At 38.2% G+C, this 12,502-nt stretch overlaps 1 protein-coding gene across 1 annotated transcript in view; it reads right to left on the reverse strand.

The window, feature by feature from the left end:
• Positions 1–12,502, reverse strand: part of TBX15 (T-box transcription factor 15) — a 97,365-nt gene that overhangs the window by 28,222 nt on the left and 56,641 nt on the right. Inside the window, exon 2 of the mRNA XM_084287706.1 lies at positions 10,723–10,936. Within this exon, the coding sequence (XP_084143832.1) occupies positions 10,723–10,936 (214 nt within the window). The remainder of the gene's footprint in view (positions 1–10,722; positions 10,937–12,502) is intronic.

The raw sequence follows: 12,502 nt of genomic DNA on the forward strand, positions 1-12,502 counted from the left end.
ACTTGTAGCAGACAGTTCTGTTACACTCCGCACAAATTGTCCCTCAGGTCAGGCCTCCTCTCTAGGTATTTCAGTACACAGATGGGCAGTATACATTCTTGGTTCTGCTTTTCCATCTAGAATTATGCTTTCATGTCATACTAAATGCAGAATCATTTTTGTTCTGTGTTTTTGAGAAATTCACATTTCAGTATGGACTTTGGTAGTGCTAGAAAGCAAAACCATCATCCTGAAAGATCCTCTTGCTTTTATGCTTACAGATACTTAAAAAAAAAAAAAAAAAAAAAGTCCCTTAAATGAATCTGCTTATTAGGCATACATTTCACACTTAACAAAAACAATGGCATTATCACCATGGTTTCCTTGAAGTCTAGTCAGTATTTTGTGAAAAACCTTTTTTAAGTGCTGTGTTTTCTGTGACATATGATCCAGTTCTGTCTTAAGATTTTTCACCTGATAGGTAAGCTATGAAACTTTTCACCAGCAAAAATTAGTTTCCAGCCTTTCTTTTCTTGTCTGAGCACAAGTTTAGCTGTGCTGTGTATTGGTCACTGTTCCAGAGATGTGTGTTGCTAGACAATTATTTCAGAATACAATAGCCCAGAACAATGTTAATATCAAAATATATCAGTATTGATGTAGCTATGTCATAATTTCTTCTTCTTCAAAATCCTCTGGTTGCCAATAATATAAATGCCATTCTATACTCCTCAACCAGCATGGTGAGTAAATCATTTATGTCGTGTGTTAGGAGTTAGAGATGTACACATGCCTGCAGGGCTATGACCCCATTGACATTATGGAGACGTGGTGGAAGCATGGTTGATGTGAGGTTCCTATGACTGAATCCCCATTTTTAAAAAGGAAAAAAAAATAAATAAATGAAAGACCTAGGGAACTACAGGCCAGTCAGTCTCACTTCTGTGCCTGGCAAGATCATGGAATAGATCTTCCTGGAAACTAAGCTAAGGCACATGGAAAATAAGGAGATGATTGGTGACAGCCAACATGGCTTCACTAAGGGAAGATCATATCTGAAAAAATCTAGTGGCCTTCTTATGACGGAGGTACAGCGTTGGTGGATAGGGGAAGTGCAGCCAACGTTATCTACCTGGATTTGTGCAAAACATTTGACACATACCCCATGTCTCCACTGTCTCTAAATTGGAGAGACATGGATTTAATGGATGGCCCACTCAGTGGGTAAGGAATTGGCTGGTTGGTTACAGTCAAAGAGCTGTGGCCAACAGCTTGATGTCCAAGTGGAGATCAGTAATGAGTGGTGTTCCTCAGGGATAAGTATTGGGACCAGCGCTGTTTAACAAATTAGCTGGTGCAATGGACAGTGGAATTAATTGCACCCTCAGCAAGTTTGCCAATGACACCAAGCTGTGTGGTGCAGTTGACATACTGGAGGGAAGAGATGTCATCCAGAAGGATCTTGACAGGCTTGAGAGCAAAGCTCTTGAATTTCAAGAAGGCCAAGTGTGAGGTCCTGCATCTAGGCTGGGGTAATCTCAAGCACAAATACAGGCTGGGAGATGGGTATATTGAAGACAACCCTACTGATAAGGACTTGGGGGTATTGGTGGATGAAAAACAATACAAACTGTCAATGTGCATTTGCAGCCCAGAAAGCCAACCCATATCCTGGGTTGCATCAAAAGAAGTGTAGCCAGCAGATCGAAGGAGGTGATTCTCCCCCTCTATTCTGCTCTTGTGAGACCCCACCTGGGGCCCCCAACACAAGAAGGACATGGATCTATTAGAAAGAGTCTAGAGGAGGACCACAAAGATGATCAAAGTGCTGGAGCACCTCTCCTATGAAGGGAGGTTAAGAGAGCTGGGGACATTCAGTTTAGAGAAGACTTCAGGGAGACTTTATAGCAGCCTACCAGTACCTAAAGGTGGCCTACAGAAAAGATGGGGAGGGGCTCTTACTCAGGGAGTTTAGTGGTAGGACAAGGGATAATGTGTTTAAACTAAAAGAGGGTAGAGTTAGATTGGATATTAGGAAGAATTTCTTTACTATTAAATATCATTAAATTCATGATGAAAAAAATCCAGAAAAGTGTACAATAAATCTTTGTCCCTTGTTTCTAGGGGGCCTCCCTAGGAACAGTCACGACATTTTTCCTTCTATTTAGCAAAGAGTAGTGAAATGTATGAGAAGATTTACATATCCTCCCAACATTTTTGTTTCTCAAAGTATGGACACAGCCTGGAGGAAGGAAATGGGAAAGTTTGTGAACATCTCCAAACTTGTCTTTCAAAAATGTACTCAAGGGATGCAACCATGAGAAGTTATATTATTCTTTCCCATCTGGACCACATACAACCACTTGGAGAAGAGGGTGGGAAGGAGGAGGTCAACACTCAGCATTCACCCTGCCCATAGCTCTTCCTTTTCAGGCCATGGAGAAGCAAAGTTCTGATCTATTAGTAACTGAATCTGCCTTGGAAAAGGGCATTCATCGAGGGGGCAGTGAGAACATCACCCCACAGCTGCCAGCACATCACTAGCCAGAGTTATGAGAGACATAAAACTGTCAGAAAAATTGTCTGCAGAAACCTTTCAAAGACAGACATTTGTATAGCTGATGGTGTGAGTTTGCTAGAGGAACAATTTAGAGGGGAAGAAAGGAATAATGGATTAGTCTTCAGTGGCTTGAGGACATTACCTTGTTTCTACCACAATGGCTCATTAAATCTACCAAGCCAAATGGGTACAGGATGTGGCATTTTACAATCCAGCTCTCATTAATTGGATGGAGGTGGCTTGGGAGAAGCTTAAGAGGTAGGTCGTGTTTCAGAGGGTTGATGAGAAATCCAGGATTAATTCTGAGTCTCTTTGGGTCTAAGTCTGTGTACTATTTTTGGAAAACTGAACACTGTGTGTTCCCAGCAGCTCTCTCCAAAACTGCAACCCTGTGTAATGTTTCAGTATAGCTTATGGGGTTGTTTGCTTATGAAATAGCTTGTAAAAGATTACCACAGACCATTCAACAGGCTTAGGGGCTAATCTCTAAAATGATCAGAGAGAGCTCAGCTAATCCCACTGCTTTCTCTAATGTTTAAGTGTATTTTAAAGTTTTCTAAAAAATTAAGGTTTTGTTTTTCTGTGGGTGTAAACGTAACTCAGGTTTCTTTGACATAAGGATGTGACCTGAACCTATAACAGCTGGTTTCCAGCAGCACTTCTGTGTGGAAAGGGGAAAATGGAAAACGTAGAGATAAACAGTAGTGACTGAGTGACATAGGTGGAATCTGGGATAAGTCCCGGTGCTCTGTTTTCTGTTGGCTGACTCTTTGTCTCCCTAGGCACCAACCCTATAGAAAATAGAGGGTTCAAAGGTCTGGAAGGAATTCAGGTCATTTGAATATGGCTGTATTCATAAACAGTCAAGAACCTTTCATCCAGAAAAATATCAGTTGTCTTTATAGTCAACAGCTCAGACACGAAGGCTGTTAGTTTTCACAGGGAACACATGATGACATTTGATACAGTTCAGGAGGAGGTTTTATATCAACAGCAGTTTGGGATGGTCAAGTTATTTATATATCAGCTTTACCACTCAGCAGGAAAGCAATCTTCCTAAACTTAGGCTGGAAATCTGTACACATATATACAGTACCCATTTAGGGGAAATATGTCATGATATGAAATAAGTTATTTCAATTGATTTAGAAACACTTAGAAGAGTTTTAAAAAGCATTCTTGTAAGAAACATGTGCCTCAGCCTAGTCAATCCCTTATTTCTTCCATAATGAGAAAGAGGTTTATTAAACTTTGAAAGCAAAGAAAATTAATGATACATATAGATCTTTTCATTAAAATAGTAATTGCTAGCATGGTAGTGCAATGATTTTAAAAAACATGTTTGTGAATTTGCAGAGATAGAAAGAAATTAAATTGCAGCAATCAGCTTTTTTTTTGTTCTTGTTGAAACTTTTCATTTAACATGAAATCATAGTTTTCATTTAAGGAAACTGTTCAGAGAAAGTTTATGTGTATATCCCCAAACTGGATTCTTTTTCCCAATAAAATAATCTTCAGTTTCTCACACTTAGGAGTCTCAAAAGAGACAGCCCCTAACCCTGCCCCTGGAACTAGCACATGTAAAGCCTTTGTCAAGTTGGATCTGTCTACAAAGTTGGCATGCTCTGAGTGGGCTCATGGGCAAGATTACCTCCAAGTATCCTTTCCAACATAAATTCATTCTCTGTTTCACAGTTAAGTTTTTGAGACGGCACCACTCATTAGGTGATAAGACATTAATGGGTACCTGGCTGGTTGTCTCAAAATACAACTGCAGTTCCTTAAAGCTGCTTAGACACTGGAAATACACCTGTACAGACAGTTTAGTGAGCTAAAGTCAGAAGACAATTTAAAAGGATCAACACAATTTACTTTACAGCTTTCATGACTGTTCAACTTAATGATTTACATACCATGTAAACAAAAACTTAACTTAAATGGGATTAAATTTGCCTAAGGGTGACATATGCTAAATGTAAACCATAAAATGAAGATATGTGTTCTTCAATTGTGCTACAAGACTGTTTATCTTTTGGTACAGACTTATTGACACGAACAGAGGGATTAGTCACTTCCCAGTCATAAGAAAATGGGATTAAGAAACTCTGAAAAATATTCAGGCTGATTTAGGCTTGCAGATTAAGTGTGCATAGTGTTTACAACATACCTGAATTTACAGTGTTACCTGAAGTTATAGCTATTTTTATAACTCATATTTCCTTGTCTTTATGTCTGGTGCCAAATGTATATTTATTTATAAAAACAAACCTGTGGAAGTGAAAGTGAGGGACAGGAATGGAAGGGAAGGCAAGAATGCTTCCTTGTTTCCCTCTGCAGTGTGAGAATATGTAGAGAAGTGTTGAGAGGAAAAGTTGATGCAAGGCTGGGAGAAAAAGGATTTATTATAAGGCAGAAGCAGTCCAGCAGATCTTCCCAGCAGCTCCCCAAAGGGACATTTTCTAGAAGCTGGAGAAAGCTTATCTGATCCACTGGGCCAAGACCTCTGGGCAACAGTCTGGTAGCTGCATCCTGCCAGCCCTTGCTCTGAGAAGTCCTCTCCACAAGTCCCTTTAGTATCAACAAAGCTTTGAAACAAAATCCCTGGTTTTTACTCAACTGAAGAGGACCATGGGGCCCTTCCCTTCTTCCTTCCATTGGAAACAAAACAGCCATTCAGTAGTGTAAACAGCCCTAAGTACATGTTTCAAACAACTCTGGCTCATAGTTTCTGGGAGGGAAAGAAACTCCAGTCAAAATACCATTTAACCTATCAGGAGGCACTGAAGAGTCAGGAGATAGCAAGGCCACCTCTTCCATTCACTCTGTTGTGTTTTTTTTTATCCCCACTGTTTTTGCTGAGCCTGGCCTCAGCACCCAGGTTTGAGCAATCCCTCAGTACAGATATGGTAACTTTGATAAGACTCATGCATTCATTTCCCTCATTGCTGAGAAGAAATCCTGAATTTGCTACAAGCAGAACCTATGTCCCAGAGGAATACCTCCTGTCTGTGTTTCTGTGCTCGGTCACAATCATCTCCATAAGAGGTGGCATTTCCCTTCCAGAGCAGTACTCCAAACATTCACTGTAGTGGAAGTGCATCCCTCCCTCAGTAATAATTGCACATTTCTTTCTCATTTGGGCAGCACTTCTGTCAGCAGTTAACTATTGGAGCTGCAGCTCAGATGATCATGGTCTTTAGCTAGATAATGTGGGGAGGGATTCAGATTCCTGTGCTAATGTTGCCAGCAAGCATGAATGCATGGTGGAGGAGAGTAGAGAAAAATAGTTAAATATGTTTTTAGGAATAGTTGCTTTAAATCAGTATGACCTGGGGCTTAAGGTGAGTTCATTTTATTTTGTACAGTCTAAGGCTGCATTTCAAACAAAAAATAGATAAAAGAGATTGCAGTTTTGAATGCACTGCAGCTGACAAAAAGCCATTTGCATGTTTTGCACAAAGAACAAAGGACTCTTGTTAGAAGAATCTTATTAAATTCTGAATAACAGAGTTCTGATAGAAAGGAAGAAGGAAAAAGTTCTAAGAGAACTTTATGAAAACAGAAAAAAAATACAGGTTTATAGAAACAGACCAAAAAAAAAAAAAAAAAAGACATCTATAAATACAGTATCAAGAAAGAAAAAAATGAAGCAGAATTAAATGTGAATGGGAGTGGGAGTTTGAAAGCTAAGAAGTGTAGTATGCTGAACATAAGCAGGATATAGCTCCAGAAATATGTTTGAAATGAGAACGTAGGTTAGAAACTAGATTTAAACAGTAAGAGTAAAAAGACAATGTGAGGTCAGGCAGGAGCCAAACAATGCCTTACCAGTCACATAAAATTAAGGAGCAGCTGTAGTCATAGGCAACTGAGTCTGTAATTATAAAGGCCTTGAAAACAAGAAGGCCTTGCAGGACTCAGACAGGGTTTCTGTAGGGAAAGCAGCAAGAACAGAAAATTGTTCCCTTGGGAAGGAAAAATTTGCAAAGAAGCTGTACATCTCTATTTCAGTAAATAATAGGAAATCCTCAGGAGATAACAATTCAACTCTCTCTGCCAGAAATCATGCAATCTCATCTACCGGATATATCATGTATCATGCATCCCATAGAGAGAAACAGGACTGCTGGATATCTCTCACCCATCACAGACACATCCTCTCTGAAAGAAGGTTTAACTAAAAAAAAGGTAAACTTTTAACTAGTGCATATATTTTTTTAATCTATAAGAACTGTCACAAATAAGTAGATGTACTATGTAGCTAAATCATTAAACTTTGTGATAGTTAAATAAGAAACATGGTCTGCAGAAAAAAATCCCTTCCCATACTGTTAATCTAACCTCTGGAGAAGAATACCATCAAACAGAAAAATATATGTATGTTTAGTAGCTAACATAGAATTTGTGTGGGCAGCCAGTGATGAGCCTGATGTCCATGAGGACTAAAGTAATGACAAACGTCTCCTTTCAGGGAGAAAGAATATGATTTAGGTTTGTAATTAATATATTATTTGCTCAGTAAGTTAAGCTCTGTATTGTGCTACAAGTTTTTTTATAAGTGGAAAAATTGTCAAGACTGGAGCTTGCAAATGCTCTCAAGCTTGGCACTTGAGAATGCCATTAATGGTGTTAAAGAAAAAAAAACTTGAAAAAATAATTTCTTACAGTTCTTACATATTTCCCTGCATCTATTCCCTACATATATATATATATTGTTTTGGACTTCTTAAAATAAAGTTAATGTCTCTGTCTTCCTTAACATGTGCTGCTAAACATATCTGAAAGGTGGCTAAAATATAGACTTAGATATTTCATCAGAAAATGCAACTGAACAAGGCCTTCCCCAGAGCTTGTAGACTTTTCTTCAAAAGCATGAAAATCAAAATATTTGAGCCAAAACTTAGAAAACTAAAACAAAGTTATCTTATATTGGACTAGTTGAAGAAAAAAAAAATCAGGTAGGGGAAGCGAATATGAATATGAAGTGAGATGCTTCTTCACTAAATGAAAGCATTTTTCCCAGCATGAGGAAAATGGAATTGGAATTGCAGTTAACTGGATTTGTTGTTCATCATGTTCCCACATGGAAGGAACTAAGTACATCTCACAATAATTTTTAATCAGCTTCCTGTTATTACTGTGCAATTAGGGATATGTATCTATTGTTCATTATGATGATATGCAATGTGGAAAACTGTATTTGTCAAACAGAAAGGCAGCATGCATGACAAGTTCCATGAACCATTGCTGACATGAAACGTCTCAATTCATAAATGTCGAAACAATAGTTTTATATCACAAGTGTCAAAATACATACTTGAGACTGTTCCAAGCAACAAAATAGTGGTTTATAGCTTGAAGACAGCAGAAGAAAATTTTCAACAAAAATGTTTTCCTTTTTTTTAAACAAAAAGAAAAAGACAGCAATTTATTCAGTATTGCAATTTTTTAAAAACTTTATAAGAAAATATATAGTTTTTTTTTCATATGTGTGTACCAAGCAGACCTAATAGAAATTCTTCTTTTTTTTTTTTTTTTTGTACTGATCCAAAGTATTTAATGTAATTATTTGGTATTTCCCCAGAATATTTCAGGGTTTTTTTTGTTTGTTTGTTTGTTGTTTGTTTGTTTGTTTTGTTTTGTTTTGTTTTTCTTCCATAAATCCTTCCTCCTCTAAAACCTCTGCAAATACTCTCAAGGCTTCTGTGAGAAGGCGTGTTGAACAATTTGTAAAACTGCAGTGGCATTGATGTTTCAAATTTTTTGGTTACTTGTAAGAGTGACAGAGCACTGGAACAGGTTGCCCAGAGAGGCTGTGAAGTCTCCTTCTCTGGAGATATTCAAAACCGGTCTGGACATGATCCTTTGCAATGTGCTCTAGGTGACCCTGCTTGGCAGAGGGGTTGGACCAGATGATCTCCAGAAGTCCCTTCCAACCTCAACAATTCTGTGATTCTGTGATTCTATGATCTTCATATCTCTATGGTTCTGGGTATTTTGCTGTGCACTGGTGTTGATGGGCTTTGAGATATTTATGCTGCTCTGAAGCCTATACACTCCATTTATTGTAAGAGAACGAACTATAATTAATCCAGCAGGTAACGATGTATTCTTTTCATTTTCAGATGCAGTGTAGTGCAGGCAACAGGAAGGAGGGAGGTGATTGTCCCCCACTACTCTGACCTTGTGAAGCCCCACCTGGAGAACCGTGTCCAAGTTTGGGGCACCCAGCACAAGAAAGAAGTGGACCTATTAAAGCAAGTCCAGAGGAGGGCTACAAAGATCATCAGAGGACTGGATCTCTCCTATGAAGAAAGGCAGAGAGAGCTGGGTATGCTCAGCCTGGAGAAGAGAAGGCTCAAGGAAGGCCTCATTGTGACCTTTTGATACATAAAGGGGTCTTACAAAAAAGATGGAGAAGAACTGTCTACTCAGGTAGATAATGATAGGACAAGGGGGAATGGTCTTAAACTAAAGAGGATAGATTTAGACTAGACATTAGAAATAAATTCTTCATTGTAAGGGCAGTGAGGCACTGGAACAGGTTGCCCAGAGAAGCTGTGGATGCCACATCCCTGGAGGTGTTCAAGGCCAGACTTGATGGGGCCTTGGCCAGCGTGAACTAGGGGGTGGCATCGCCGCCTATGGTGGGAGGGTTGGAACCAGATGATCTTTAAGGTCCCTTCCAACTTGAGCCATTCTATGATTCTATGAAAACAAACTCAGAACCAATAAATTTGGTTCATCCATTGTCATATTTAATGATGCTAAACAGATTATTTAACCTGTTTGGGTCTCAATTTCACCCTCTATGAGAAAAATGAAAATTAGTAGTTTTCTTCCCTTCTGTTTTGACTTCATTAGTGAAAAGATGTCAGATAACAGCAAGTATAATTATTTCTTTGCCTTTTCCATTTGAGGCAAAACCAGCAGTCCATTCTGTATTGATTCAAAATGTTTCATTTTCTAATAAGACAGCACTTACAAAACCAGGAGCTAATCTGGTTCTCATAATCTTTGGGGATATCTGGGTTGTTTGTTCAAGAAAACTTTCCTCAAATTAACTGAACTTCCTGGGGCTTCTGAACACTAGTGACCACTTCACAAGAACATAAAAAAACAAGTCCAGCAGCTCTGGCAAATTCTGAGATCACTGACATGAAACTTAATTATGAAAAATCAAATACTGAGATTGTTTTTTTCCCCACAAAACTATGGAAAAGTTGCCTTCTGCATTTCTGCGGAAGGGGCAGAAAAACTCCTGTGATAGCCACATGGTTTACTCTCATTAATCAGCCCTGTCCATGGTGCTGACTTTCTTCGTAACAAGATTATTAGGAATTAAAATCTCATTGGGTGGAGGTAAGAATCTTTACATTAATGCAAACATGACTAAACCATTTGGGATCTTTAATAGCTTGAGGGATCTAGAAATTTTCAGTTTTCTTCAAGTTGTGTTTTGCTGAGCAGATTTTTATCCATTATTTAATAGTAGAGAGCAATGAGGATGTTATTCTCAGCTAAGAACTGCAGTGAGTTTTATTAAAAAAAAAAAAAAAAAAAAAAAAGGTTTATTAGTGGCTCTTCCTAACTGCAGTTGGCATGAGATTAGTTGCAAGAGCAGAGGGAAACACTAAACTTGCACATTTTTGATACAGGAAGTCATTAGCATTTTATCTATTTAGAATTGCAGGAAGACATTCCTTTGGTGCAAAGGTGAATTTGAATTATGAGATTAAATCAACTGGCTCATGAAGTGCTATGGGAACTTGAAAGGAAAATCAAATGGCTCTCTCCCAATTCATAACTCAACAAAAATTCAGTACAGCTAGCAGCACAATGATTATTTCCTGTTTTATTTGCTCTAAGGAGAGTCTATCCTCAGCTACTTCCTGCAGCTGCCAATTCTCCTTTGGAGCTACTGATTTAAGTAGTAATATGGAACTATTTTATCCTTAAAAAGATGGTAGGACATACAGCTGTGAAAATGTGACGACCATTCCCCAGTCACCCCCCACTCCCCATATTTACTTCCATGGACATATCAAGAAGAAAAAAATATTTCGTTTTTCCTCAAGGAAAAAAAAAAAAGTTTGTTTTTTTTTTTTTTTTTTTTTTACTTTTCTCCTCTTTTTTTTTTTTTTTTTTTTTTTTTTATCTAGACAGAAAGCCAGATATCTTACCTGCCTGCTTTCGTGATAATCATCTCTGTCCCAATGTCATGAAATCTTTTCCACAGGTCAGCACACTGCAGTTCTACCTGGATCTCTTCCATGGATGAAGGTGGAGGAGGCTGAGGACCTGTTCCACCAGATGTAAGGTCAGAATGGGAGCCAAATGAACAGGATGTCCTTTCTGCCAACACCTCTGTGTCTGACCCAGTGCTCTGCTCTGAGTCTGTAAAATAAACATACCAGGTAAGACACTGTGGCTCTACCTACTGTAAGTAGAAAAGGGAGGGAAGAGGAAAGCCAGTAAAGGAACTGCTGAAGAATGGTACAATTGGCTTTGGTGTATATATATATATATATATATGTATGGTTTGTTGTGATTTATGAGCTGATTTTTGTCTTTGGGTTTCCAATATGACATCTGGCATTTTTATAAAGTTTTAGAAACAGCTGAAAAAAGACCCTCAACATAAAATATAAATAGCAACAAACACCACCACAATGCCAGGAACAGAGCACAAAATATAGATGGGAAAAAAAAATGAAAAAAATAATAATTCAACCCATAGTTTTAATCCAACATTAAATTGTCTCACTGGAAAACTATATTCCATGTAATTGAACATCCTCCCACACTACTATTGAAGAATTGGTTATGTTTAAATATTTTTCCCCTTTTAATACTCTTGTCATCAAAAATAATGAGCATTTTCTATTTTGCTATTTGGCAATACCATTTTGGAAATGTGTTTTATTTGCTTTTATAATATTTTTTTGGAAAAATTACATTTCCTGGGAAAATAACCATGCAGCATTTGGTGAGGAATATGCTCTAGGCTATTGAAGGACAAAAAGGAAAGATAGTAAACATATGGAATACGTTACCAAGGAAAGTAATTGAAGCAAACCACATAAAAGACCACATGAGACAACCACCTCCCTCTATGGGGGAGAAGAAGAGAATGGTTTGCTTAAAAAATAAGCAAACAAACAAAAAAAATGAGGTCGGACTAGTGTAAAAGCACAGGTGTGTTGAGCCAGGTAGCCACTTCTTTGCCAAAATCTCTCAGATATGTATTTTAGATAGGTATGGTATATATATAAATATATATATATATGTATGGTCCTAGATCTCATATGATAGGGCTATGGTGGAATTTTGCAAATAGTAATGCTACTTAGCAACAGGGTGCACACCTGAATTACATCATTATTCACAATACATTCTGCAAAGCAATGCACTTACATTTGGAATTTGAATTTTTACAGATTGGCACCAGTATTGAATAGATGATTGACAGAGCAATAAAATGGTGTGAAGTGCGCAGTCAAATGGATCAAGAGCTCTGTAGCTTTCAAAAACAGAAACAATGCCATGGAATGTCCTCATTGATCACCTAAATACAGTGAATGAATAGAACAGCTATCATACAGAAACTTAGGAAGATAAAAAGTAACAATCTATGCTACAAATGTGGTGAAATCACCCCAGCCAAAATTTCTTCCATATCAAACAAGTGCCAGAGACTGTCCAGTAACCCTGAAGTCATGCAGGTTGGGTCTCAGATTTACAGTGTTTCTGAGAGACAATATCTCCTGGAGCAGCTTGCACACTAGTGAAGAGTGCCACAGTTAAGAAGAAGCTGGTGAAGGTGTCACCTGCAGAACCCCAAGCCCCAACTCCTGCCACGTAGGAATGTTTTTGGAAAATTTGTACTGCTGCAATGGCACGGACATAAACTGTTTGGCTGAAGATATTTGAGAAACTTACAGCCCCGAGTACCACCAGGAA

The sequence above is a fragment of the Netta rufina genome (genome assembly GCF_964035555.1).
Source record: "Netta rufina genome assembly, chromosome: 1".
Lineage (NCBI taxonomy): Eukaryota > Metazoa > Chordata > Aves > Anseriformes > Anatidae > Netta > Netta rufina.